The sequence below is a fragment of the Myotis nattereri genome (genome assembly GCF_964212035.1).
Source record: "Myotis nattereri genome assembly, chromosome: 13".
NCBI lineage: Eukaryota > Metazoa > Chordata > Mammalia > Chiroptera > Vespertilionidae > Myotis > Myotis nattereri.
Window position 1 is genome coordinate 54,141,034 of NC_138088.1, and position 12,122 is coordinate 54,153,155.

The 12,122-nt window shown below is 43.2% G+C and overlaps 1 protein-coding gene and 1 long non-coding RNA gene across 2 annotated transcripts in view; one reads left to right on the forward strand and one right to left on the reverse strand.

The window, feature by feature from the left end:
* The window catches only part of LOC308529336, a 24,591-nt gene extending 13,632 nt beyond the window's left edge, over nt 1-10,959 (reverse strand). The window contains exons 1-2 of the long non-coding RNA XR_013996763.1: nt 10,831-10,959; nt 1,870-1,950 (exon numbers count right to left, since the gene is read on the reverse strand). This is a non-coding gene — a long non-coding RNA (uncharacterized lncRNA). The remainder of the gene's footprint in view (nt 1-1,869; nt 1,951-10,830) is intronic.
* ENO4 (enolase 4) overlaps nt 10,759-12,122 on the forward strand; it is a 24,047-nt gene continuing 22,683 nt past the window's right edge. Inside the window, exon 1 of the mRNA XM_081105385.1 lies at nt 10,759-10,996. Within this exon, the coding sequence (XP_080961511.1) occupies nt 10,832-10,996 (165 nt within the window). The 5' untranslated portion in view covers nt 10,759-10,831. The remainder of the gene's footprint in view (nt 10,997-12,122) is intronic.

Sequence of the window (12,122 nt, forward strand, 5' to 3'; positions counted from 1 at the left end):
TGGTTTCACTTTTGCATCCTCTTCTTTGGTTTGTTTGCACGCGATGCCAGAGGTCTGCATGGAACTCCCAACCAAGTTCAGAGACAACCAAATGGAGCGTCACAGTCCCATTCCTCATGGATCTTTGTGGCACGTTTGAAACCACCTGACTTCACGAGGTAGAAATTCACCTTGAATTAAGTTTGTTCCAACTTCATACTAAATAGAATTTGTCACGATGTTGGGCGTGCATTTAAAAATAACAGAATGTGTTTTAAAATACTACATCATTCCTCTGTCCATGCACACCTCGCTGATGAAATGTGTGCACAGTGGTGAGAATTACACCCTGGGTTCCAGAGCGACTGTCTGAAGGGGAAGAGCTAGCACTCCTCATAACCGGATCTGTGGATTTACTTATGGAGGGAGAGCCACAGACCTTTCAACCTGAGCCCTCATTTACGTGGCGTTTACACTTGTTACCAACACGTATCTCGGCCGCCGAAAGTTAACCCACAGAAAGGGTGAGATTCCTCATACTTAAATAAAAAGTTCACATCGGGCTGCGGGGTAACAGTACCTGTTGAAAAGCCTATATTTCATATACAAGGTGTCCTTACTTTCCAGCTAGAAAGTGATGTGACTTTGAACTCGGCTTTATAGCTCCTGAATTAATATAGAACTGCTGGCTATGGGAAGAAAAAGGGCTATTTTATGCCTTAATAGAATGCATGGGGTCATAATAAATGAACGTTTCAGCTGCAGTTGGTGTGACTAAGTCAGACCCCACTCCCCTCCCCCATGAAGAGCCTGGTCTACTTTTTTTGTTCCTTGCAATCTTCTTAGAATTACACGCTGCAAAGTTTCCTTTCTTTCAAAAGTCAGAAAGCACAAAACAGCTGGAGGAGGGTTCCCATACTGTGTTTCTCCAGTCTGATACAAGATCACACCCTTTTCTTCCAACCAGGTCCTTCCAGAGTTACAACTTATTTTAAAGTGCATCTGAAAGAGGTGCACTTTAGTAATATCACTTGTATGACTGATCCAAAGGACTGGTTTTGGGTGCCTACCATAAAAAACCTAAAAGTTCACCTACACATGCTGTCAAAAATAGATGAGATGGGATGGCATCAGGTGTATAGTCCTAAAGCCTGAATTTGGAGAGTAAGGTGAATCTCTCATAAACACAGCAATGGTGTGGGCTGATACTGATGTGTCAGCCGACCGAGCCTTAACCCCGGGGGTACAGGCGTGTGTGTGTGTGTGTGTGTGTGTGTGTGTGTGTGTGTGTAATTCTCCATCTGATTCACCAGCCAGGGTCTAGTTTTGTGCCAAGGAGGTTTGTGCCTTTTTCTTAGCATTAAAGCTTGAAAAAAGAGTGTGAAAAGTTCAAGGAATGCCCCTGGTGAGTTAGAGTCAAACCCAGAAAACATACACAGGGAAAAATAAAAATGGTTACTTTTAGTTTTAAAAAGTACAAAACCTCACATGGTGATACCTTTGTTCTCATATAACAAATAATACTTGAAGATAAAGTCTATTGCAAAAATACATTCAAAGAGATCTTATAATTTTGAATTCTTCATTTTGCTTGTATTGCCTGCTTTTGCAGATTTATAATTATCTCAAAAAAGACAACTAATTTTCTAACAATGGGTTTATGAGAAATACACTGAAAATAATTATTAACCAAACAGATAATATATTTCTTGCAATGGTCTCAGTTAAGCATTCAAAATGGCTGTGTTTTCAGTAAAGTAATAAGTGGTATATAGGACAATATTCCTTTAAAGCCTGATAAACATACATTTTATTTATTTCAAATACCATACTTTAAAAAAAAGTTAGTTTTGTGTTCTTACTCTACAAAACACCGTCGTTGATCCTTACCCTACAAAAGACAGTCTTGGGTTTTGTATTCTCAACATCAGCACAGGAGCTGTATATTTTCCTTATGTGCTGTCAGCCTGGCTGTAAAGAAAAGAAAGCATCTATGACTCGACACCAAAGTTTAGGGCAGACACACAAGTTCATAAAAATTCCAATGGGTGTTGGCATGGAATAATTTTACATCAAAAGGAAATTTGGTACTAGATCCCTCAAACAGAAACTCCACATTTAAAATATGAGAGGTAGACCAATTCTTTAGAAAACACAGCTATCTAAGGTTAACTGAGACGTCTCTCCTCTGTGAAATGCCCTGCTTCATGAATCTGGCTCACAATCTTCTCTATTTTTCAAATCCCCATAAAGATGATAAGAAGAGAGTGCAAATATTTGACCATGAACTTTGGGAAAGATGGTTACCTGGAGTAGCTCAGGGATAGTTCAAGTCACTCGGATGCTCATAAATCAATTCAGACTTTTACAGCAGTCTAACAGCGGCTGTTGAACAAGAGGAGCTCCTACGGGGAGTTTCCAAGTTCCGACAAGGGCAGGGGGAGAGAGTGGGCCCTGGGTTCTCACGTCGCCTCCTTTGGCCCTATCTCCAGGCACACAAACAGAATCGGACGGAGATCAGGGCAAGCACCCAGACACTTCTCATCCAAACCTCACTCTGGCCTCAGTTATTTATTTCAAGTGAAAGTACCATCACACAAAGTCATCCTAATATACAGGGGTGGGCAACAATAGGTCTACAGTTGTTCGTCTGGAAAATAATAAAATAATTAATAAATGATAACACAAGAATAAACTGTTTTGCATACTCACAACTGTAATCCTCTGTTGCCCACCCCTGTACATCAGCTCTTTCTTCCCCCCACTTTTGTTAAAATTGAGATAATCAAGCTTAAGATTTAACTAGGTACAGAAAACTTTTTTAAGTACCCCAATAAGCTGTTTAAGATATAGTGCTACCATTTGATTATTGGTGATTGGATCGTCTATAAACAAAAGTTTGTGATAGAAAATTCTTAAGAAGTTCTAATTTATGAAAGTATCAATGTGGGTGTTTTTTTTAATCTTTTTAGAAAGAAAATTTGATATAAAGCAAATTACTACCACCACCCAACACCATGAACACAATAAGAATAACTTTCAAATACACCAAAGAAACAAACCCACAAAGCTAGTCTGGTCTTGGATTACATCAACTCTTTATTTCTGTCTGAGTACGACTGTTAGATTCTCCTGCACTTTCCTTTTCCTTCCTATGCCCACACTGAGGCACTGAAAATAATTTGCTGCCTATAGCCTAAGCCGAAGACAGGCATCACTGAAAACATATTAAAACTTATTTCTACGTCAGAAATAACATTTTAGTCTTTCATCCTTACTGAGTCTCTCAAGTATTAGTGGAAACATTATTTTTTCTGGGGAACTGATTCTGATCAGTACTGCTTTTACTTCTACATGTCCATCTAAGGTGTTGAATGCACAATCACAAAACAATAATAATTGCATTATTTAATTAAAAACAGGATCCATTATCCCTTGTTAACATACAATACAATTCTGTGTATTTTTTTAATTGTACAGAAATTTAATTAAACATTAGACTGGCAATAGAGATCCATCCACAAGTGTCACCTTAAATAATTTTGGGAGTAAATAGGGCTCCAATGGTCATTTTAAATGATTGTCACATATAAAAGAGATGCAGTAAAACCAAATGAATATTGAGAAATTGGTCTAAAATTATTTTGTTAAAAATTCCTGGAAATTGACTCCCCCAAAAATCACAATTCTTCAGGAAATAATTCTCATCTGTGTCTGTGACTAGCATTTTTTTAAAATATTCAAAAAATGAAATTCTCCAACTTCTTAAACAGGGCAACAACAACAACAACAACAAAAAGGCAAATCAAGGAAGAAAAAGAGAATAACAATAATAAAAGATAAGCCTACCCTTTGCCAATAACAAATGCAAAGAGTCAAGACCTAAATGTGACAACTTAATTTTTTGCCATTTCGAAGGCTAACAATACTATAAGATTCATGGCCAGCCAGTGACAGTCTTTTCATTTTGCTAATAAGAAACAGATAATTCCTCTTAAGCAGATTAACTTAAAGTACATTTTCAGGGAAGCTAAAATCCCCTTCAATCAGGGTCTTAAGTTTAATTATAAAAGTCAAACAATTTATTAGCTCTCATTTAAGTGCAACAACAAAATAGGTGGGCACACAACTCTCAGGGGCCAGGAGGCAACCAAATCAAGATGTGCTGCAGTAACAGAAAACATGTTTAGCCATAACTTGATAAACATCTAACCGGCCCACTTGACTAGGATTCTTCCCCTCCTTCTTCTTTGCTGCCCCCTATATGGAAATAGGGTTAACATTTTCTTCATTCACAGTAAATGCGATGATTGTTTTTAATTTTTACTACTTTTATATTAAGAAAAGAAGTAAACACACACACAAAGCAAAGAAGTAAAAATTAGAAAACCTGCCTTTTGTAGGATATTGTATACGTATTTGCTTTACTAGTCCCCTAATTTTGTCATTAAAAATACTCTTAAATTGTATCTACTTCTAAAAAGTAAAAAAAAAAAAAAAAAATCTATTTTAAAGTGGCAAAAAATAAAAATAAAAAGGTAAAATAGCTTGCTTGCTTAAAGGATTTCTTTTGCCTGATTTCTTCCTTTTTTCTTTACTGTCTGAACTCACTGGATAATTGCCGTATTTCCAGTTTCATTCTGCCTATAGAGAAACTGTGTGTCTATACCTTGAAAAATACCAATTAAACTGCCAGCAGTAGCATCTCCAACAGTATCTTTTGGTCTTCAGTGTCAAAGCCCTTTGAACAAATGACCGGAAGGCTAAATCTAAAACAGCCTTTGACAAGAATGCCAGCTTTGAGCACTCACTTTGGGACTAAGGCTCCAGCTTACTGCTTTACTTGGGAAGCAAGAGAGAAATAACCCATCCACTTTATAATTTGCACAAATGGTAAAGGTTAAAATAAAAGTGAAAGATTACCAGAAGGTCACTAATATTATTTTGAAAGGGAGGGGGAAGTTCCTCTTATCATTTAATTCAATTCCATCCAAATTTCTGTACAAAGCTAAACAAAAGATTTCAAATATTGCAAAAACTGCTAAAAATGCTACATTTTCCTTTTCCTCAATTTCTGTGGTAATAATGATACCATGTACTGTATGTTGGGCCCAGTGGGGAAAAGTTCACATGGATTTTTAAATTTAATCTCATAGCAATCCTATGAAATTGAAAATATTAGCAATGGGGAAATGGGCTCAGAGAGTTTTAGAAACTTGCACAAGGTCACACAGCTGGGAGCTGAAAGAATTTGAACTTGGACCCATGGGGTCTGATTTCAAGACCCCATGCTTCTGGGCCATCTTGGCTGCTTCTGTTATCAGACCACTCCTGGGTGAAGCATTAGCTATTCTCTTTTTGACAGGATCCATGAAGAAAGCTTGTAGAGCAGTGGTTTCAACCTTGGCTGCCCATTGATATCACATATAAAAAAATACTTGCCCTAACCGGTTTGGCTCAGTGGATAGAGTGTTGGCCTGCGGACTTAAGGGTCCCAGGTTCGATTCCGGTCAAGGGCATGTACCTTGGTTGCAGGCACATCCCCAGTAGGGAGTATGCAGGAGGCATCTGATCGATGCTTCTCTCTCATCGAGGTTTCTAACTCTCTATCCCTCTCCCTTCATCTCTGTAAAACAATCAATAAAACATATTATTTTAAAAAAGCTTAAAAAATAAAATAAAATAAAAAAATACTTATGCTAGAGATTCTGACTTAATAGGTCTGGGGTAGGGCCCAGGCATCAGTAATCTTCAGTACTCACCCTACCAGTGAATAAAATAGAGAATCCTTCTCTTTGCGATGCTTAAATTCAAATGGTGCTTACCTTCTAGAAGAATCTAGTAGAATCCCCAGATGATTCTAATGTGCAGCCCAGAGTGAGAACCAGGGATCACATTAATATTACCACTTATCCAGGCTCCTTGCTCCAAGCCCTCAATGGAAGCAACTCAACTGGCAGAGAATGGGAGAGAGTCCAGCAATAGCTGACACGAGACGGTAGACTTTTACTTAGAGAGTTCCAGATCTGAGAAGCAGTGGAGCACCACAGAAAATGCATGGACACTGGAGTGGTCAGACCTGAGTTCAAATTCCAACTCTACTCTTTATTAACTGTGTAACCTTGGGCCGGCCACTTGCCTTTTGTGGTTGTTCTACAGATGCGATGGGATGATATGAGAAAAGCCCCAGGCATATAACATTGCTCTGTATCAATGGTAGTTGCTTCTGTGGTTGTTGTTGTTATTATTACTATAATGGTAATGTCTACTGCCAGGAGGCATTAGGAGTGAAAAAATCAAATTACAGAAAAACATTTTTTATTAGTCAAATAATTCCTGCTTTTATTACTTAGCATTTAATTTGCAGCTATTTATATTGCAAATTAGCTTGGCAATCATATTTCTTATTCATGACAACTGGGTAAGGGCAACATTATTACTCCCGTTCGCCACAAGAGGAAAAGACAACATATCCATCTATTCTGTCTCTAGTTTCTATGATTTTGTGATTAGACACCTGCAATCATGTTCATTAGTTCCCTATGAAAAATGATACTCAACGCAGATGGCAAATGCAGGAAAGAAGAATTAACAAGCACTTGATAGCAACCCCAAAATAACATCTACATAATCACTTCTGAACATTAAAGTCATGGCAAACAAGTTCCAATTTATATAAAGATGTCAGAAAGGATTAAGGAAAAATGAACAAATACGTTTTTCTTTATTCTCATTCATTTAGGAAATGTCTGACATAGCTCAGAAATCCTATTTGAAATGCAGAAAGAGAATGGTTAATTTCCTCTAAGAAGGGTCTTCCATTAGCAGATAGGAAGACCCTAATATGTCCTGATATTTTATCTTAAACCAGAGCCACAAAGTAGAAGAGATCTAAGGTGGAGAGACCCAATTCAGTAGTTCTCAATCAGGATCCCCAAGAAGCCCGTGGGCTGTGGGCAAGGGCCCCACAACTTCCAATGTACACCAAACACATTCCCAACACTGGAGAATGGCTTGCTCACAAATACCATCTCTTTGTCAGATGTACGTTTCCATGAATGAGATACAAATGCCTCTAGACATACTACTGAATTCATAATCACTGTACACAACCACTATTACACGGGGAGGAGAGTCCTCAATTTTCTGTTGTTCAAAAGGAGTCTTCATCCAAAAGGTTAGGAAACACTGATCTAATACAGTCCCCTAATTTCACTGAATCGGTCTTGGAAGATATTGGGACAACTGGGATTCCTATAATCTAGGTTTTCTAATTCCCAAATGGTCTTTGTCCCACACCATACATCCCTTCCAACGGGAAGTTAACAGCCGTGGTCATGTCCTCTTCCTAATATCTCTTCTCTTTCTAAAAGAGGAGAGTATAGTCCTACCCACTGTCACCGGATATGTGCCAGAATTTTCTATATATCCTGAATCTGTCCTTTCTCTTCCTTTCCTTCCCCTGCTCAACTCTCCAGTTCATGCCTTTAGGGTTGGCAGCACTCCACCCCCTTTCAAGCTCCCATGCTCTGTAAGTGCCCTTGGACATTTAGTCTTAATATGAAGGTACTGAATAAGGAATGTGTTAAGTCTGTATAAAAGATGCATATGTATGAATGTATTTTATAGTTAAAACCCCAGAACTTCTATATCTATGGAAAATAAGAAAATTGGTATATTCGTGAATAATCATTTTATTTTCTCTGAACCTGTCAACACTAACAGGCACTTAAACCCCTAGCTACCAACTTTTCAAAATGCTTTCACGTCTCTTATTTCAGTTTATTGTCCCAATTGGTCACTAAAATGTGTTACTGGAGCACAATTAGAACTTAAGTGCCATGACAAGTAGAAATGCTATCTATTTTATTCATAGTCCCCCTGCCCTCCACCCGCCCAATAGCTAAAACAGTGCCTGGCACATGGTAGGCATTCATTCAATTAATGTTTGTTGATTGACTGAATCAACTGTAAATAGGAATGACAGGTTTATTTATTCATCATTTAGCCTACAAGTAGTTTTATTTTTATTTGAGGGGATAGAATGATCTACAAGGAAAGAACTGAAGTCCCTAATAATCTTTTCCGTCTTCAGTTCTCCTCGTAATATTTGACGTAACATCCTTTCCTCAAATAGTTTTAATGTAATTCTTCAAAATTATACATTCATTTTAGGAAAATCAGAAACTACCAATAGATAAAAAGAAATAAAAGTTCCCTATATTCCCATAACCCAAGGAAGACACAATTAACATGCTCATGATATCCTTTCAGACTTTATCCTGTGTGCTCAGTACACACATAGACACACACACACACAGCTGACATAGTTCCACAACTCTCTGTCCTAGATTCTATGATTTGGGGGTGTTTTTTTTTCTTCCATAAGCGCTTTTTTTGGGTCTCCTACAATAGCTCCTTATCCTCTTCCTATATCCTAAATATATTCCTTCCCCAACATTTAGATCCTGAGTTCAAGAGGATGTTTTCCCCTTTTCCTTCCAGAAGATTCATCTGTTCTTATTCAACTTTAAATTTGTTGTGGGTATCTTGTGTCTTCAGTTTTCCCTTTCCTGTGGGATACCAGAGTCCTACATGTCTAAAACCAAATGAATCCTGTTCCAACAAAACCAGATCACTCTTTCCCCCCATTTCTGTCAACTGTCACGCAATTCTACAGGCTATCCTCAACAGTCACCTTTGGTCCCCCAACCTCAAAGCGATTTTCAGCCTTGCTTCAGATCATCTCTCTCACCCTTCTCTTCTCATTGCTACTATTATTGTTTAGGGCCTTACATCTGTATCATTTTCTGCCTGGGTCTCCTGCTTGCTGTATAACAAAACACCTATCAAAGTTACCCACTGCTGCCGGGTAACTTCCTAAAACACCACTTCCATCTTGCTATCCCATAGTCAGAAATGTGGGATGGCTGCCTACTCTTACAGAATGGCACTGCAGCTTCTTCACAGTCTCAGCTCAGACTACTTTTCCATCCTTATTTCTCATAATTCTTTAAAATAAACCTCTTGCTCCAGCCAGCCTGGTGTCCTCAGTACTCACCCAACATCTCTGATTGTGTTAGGTATGTATGAAGTACTTATTATGTGCAAAAACCCTTCATTCACTCGACAGATATTTACTGAGCGTCTATTCTATCAGGTAATGTGCTGTTGCTGGGGATGCAAAGGTGAACAAGACACCAGATGCCTGTCCTCATGGACCTGAGAGGCGAATGCGTTACAGAGAGGAGACTCTGAGACATGGTGGTCCCAGCTCAGGGTACTTCCAGATGTCCCATTAAAATGTCAAATGAGTCGAGAAATCCCTGAGGGCTGAACGTTGTGGCCCAGGGGAAGGATTCAGAAGATACGAAGGGCAGAGTGAGGAGAGCTCGAGTGTGAGAAAAGGCTTCTCTGAAGTGGGACTCAACTTGGGCCTTAAAGGACGGGCTACTAGAAAAGGGGGTGCCCTCCATCCAGGGGGGTGTGAGGAAAGGCACAAAGGCGGACCGGAAACAGCAGCAGCAATGGCAGGGGCTTATTCTGTACAAAGGTTCCCCCAACACCATTCAGCAGAGCCCATGCTCCCTCCCTGCGGGCCCCGGGCTCCTGGGTGGATGTGAGTATGACTCACGCTCGGCTCCTACATGCCGGCATGGCCATCCAGCCAGGAGGAGGAGGTAGGTCTGTGATGACTTACAGCACCCTGGAAAGGGAGACATTCATCCCATTAGAGATTCCGGGAAAACGGGGAGAAAAGTTCAGGAGGAGGTACCTGCCTGGGCCCCTATTGTAGTATTTATAGAATCAAATGTCTTTACAGATGTACGTGCACCTACTGGAAATAACTATGTGGTTTCAAATGTTTTCTCACTCGTGTTCTCCTAAGGGACCAGTGAACCGGGCCGAGTAGGTGAATAGGATGTGTTTTCCAGACGATCCAAGTGCGGCACAGACCGTGTAAGTGACCTGCTTAGGTCAGACACACACACACAGGCTAGAGTAGCACACGAACGCCCCGTGCACCTCGGCGGGTTCCTGCAGCAGAAGCTTGGAGCGGGGCGCGCACTGCAAGGCCTAGGACCCTGCAGGACACCGGCCGGGCACTGAAGCCGCGCAGGCAGCTTGGATGTAAACGGGCAGGATGCGGGCAGCCTGCGAGGGTTTTGGAGAGGGAACGCGACCCAGAAAGTCTTCTATACCCTCCCCCCAGCCTTCTGAACTATAAATATCCTTAAGTTTCACCCCAAATCTCTTTTCATCCACTGATTTAACCCAACTAACCTCCCCGGGAGTCCGCGACAGGATGCCCCGCCAGAACACGGCTCGGCTCAGGGCAGTGAGTGAATGAATGAATGAATGAATGAAGTCATTAACTCCGGGGACCTGCACCGCTTAGGGAGCAAACCCTGGGTCCTTACCTCCCTCCCCAGGAGGGTAGGATGCACGGCCGCCCTCGCCACCCGTCCCCGGAGGAACGAAGGGGACGGGTGGCAAAGGCCGAGGGCCCGAGTTCCAGGGCCACGGGACCCCGCGCCGCTCCAGGCTCGAGCCCCCCACTGGAAGCTGGGGCTCGCCTCCAACACTCCCACCAAAGGCGCTACCTGCGATCGCTAACTATTTCCCCATCTGGAAAACGCCGGGGGAAGTGGCGACCAGCAACGCCAACGCCGGGGAAGCGCTGGTCGGGAAACGTGAGGGAGGAGGGCCGAGGGGGTCTTTTCCAGCTCCCGCCAGGGGGCTGGAAGCATCGCGAGATTTGGGGTCGCGCTCGGCGTGGCGTTGCTTAGCGACGCGGAAGACGCTCGCGGGCCCCCAGGCTAACCCCCGCGGTCGCCTGAAATCGCCTACCATGGGGGACGAAGGCAGCGGCCGCGGCTGTGGGCCCGCTAGGGAGCTGCGGAGGCTGAAGCAGCAGGCGCTGGAGTACTACCGGGAGAACGACGTCCCGCGCAGGCTGGAAGAGCTGCTCAACTCCACCTTCTACCTCCAGCCTGCCGACGTCTACGGGCACCTGGTAGGGACCTGGGACAGCACCCGCTTCCCTCCAGCCCCTCCCCTCCCCCCCGCCCCCCCCCCGGTCCCGCGCTGCGGCAACGCTGTGCGCCTGCGCCGCGAGGTCGCGCACGCGCATCGCTGCCGCGGGCTCGGCGACCGCGGTGGTGCGGGAAGGCGATCCTGCAGGGCAGCAGCCGAGCGGGGCACCTGGGGCGGAGGAGATTCCGGAAAGAAAGTGGTGGACGGGAAGCAGCTGGAGGATGGTGGGCTCCAGGCGGATTTGTTGCTACGGCGACAGCTCGGTGCCTGCCAGGCTTCCTCGCTGCCTCGGGACGGCTGGCCCCGGCTGCCGGTTGTTCCTGTAAACACAGACCTTCACACCGCGCAGCTCAGTTTCCCCGCCTCCAGCGGCCTCCTCTTGGTCGCGGGATGAACGCGCTGGCTGGCGGGGACCTCAGGCCCAGCCCGCTCCCATTGCTTCCGAGTTTCATTCACATCAAGGCTGGCTCCTGCCTGGATGCCTGGCCCCACCTGACCAGCCCCACTAAACTTCCATTTCAGATCAAAGTCTTGGCTGCGCCCTGGACTGGTTGTCCTTCGGCGGTCCCAGTCCCTGCGGCATTTTTTTTTTTTTTTTTTTGGATGCACAGTAAGCTCCTTGGAGAGCAGGCGCCTTTTCCTATCACCTTCCTGGTTGCTGTGCCCAGTGCGATTTCTGGCACAAACCTTAGCCTGAAGCAATGAGCAGTTAAAATAAAGCAAGCGTTTTCTCGCTTCCAGGCCCATAAGTATTAACCAACACCTACCTTCTGGAAGGCTGCGTGGTGGTGGGGACTAGCAGGAGTTTGCACTATGGTGAGGTCTGACAACGAGCAGAGTCTGTAAATGCTGCGAAGAAGCCCGATGTGTGTACAGGGTTCAGAAGCACATGTTATGGAGACAGTGGGCTCAGAGGATTCTTGAGGAATGTTTGTTTTTCTCTCGTGGCCTATTACATCAAAGTTGGGGGTGGCCAGGGGATTGTCAAGGGCGGGGGGAAAAAAAGGAGACATATGTAATACTCTTTGTAATACTTTAAGCAATAAAAAAAAGAGTTGGGGGTGGACTGAGGGCGAGGTGTGTATTGCGTTCCTTGTGTTAAGTGC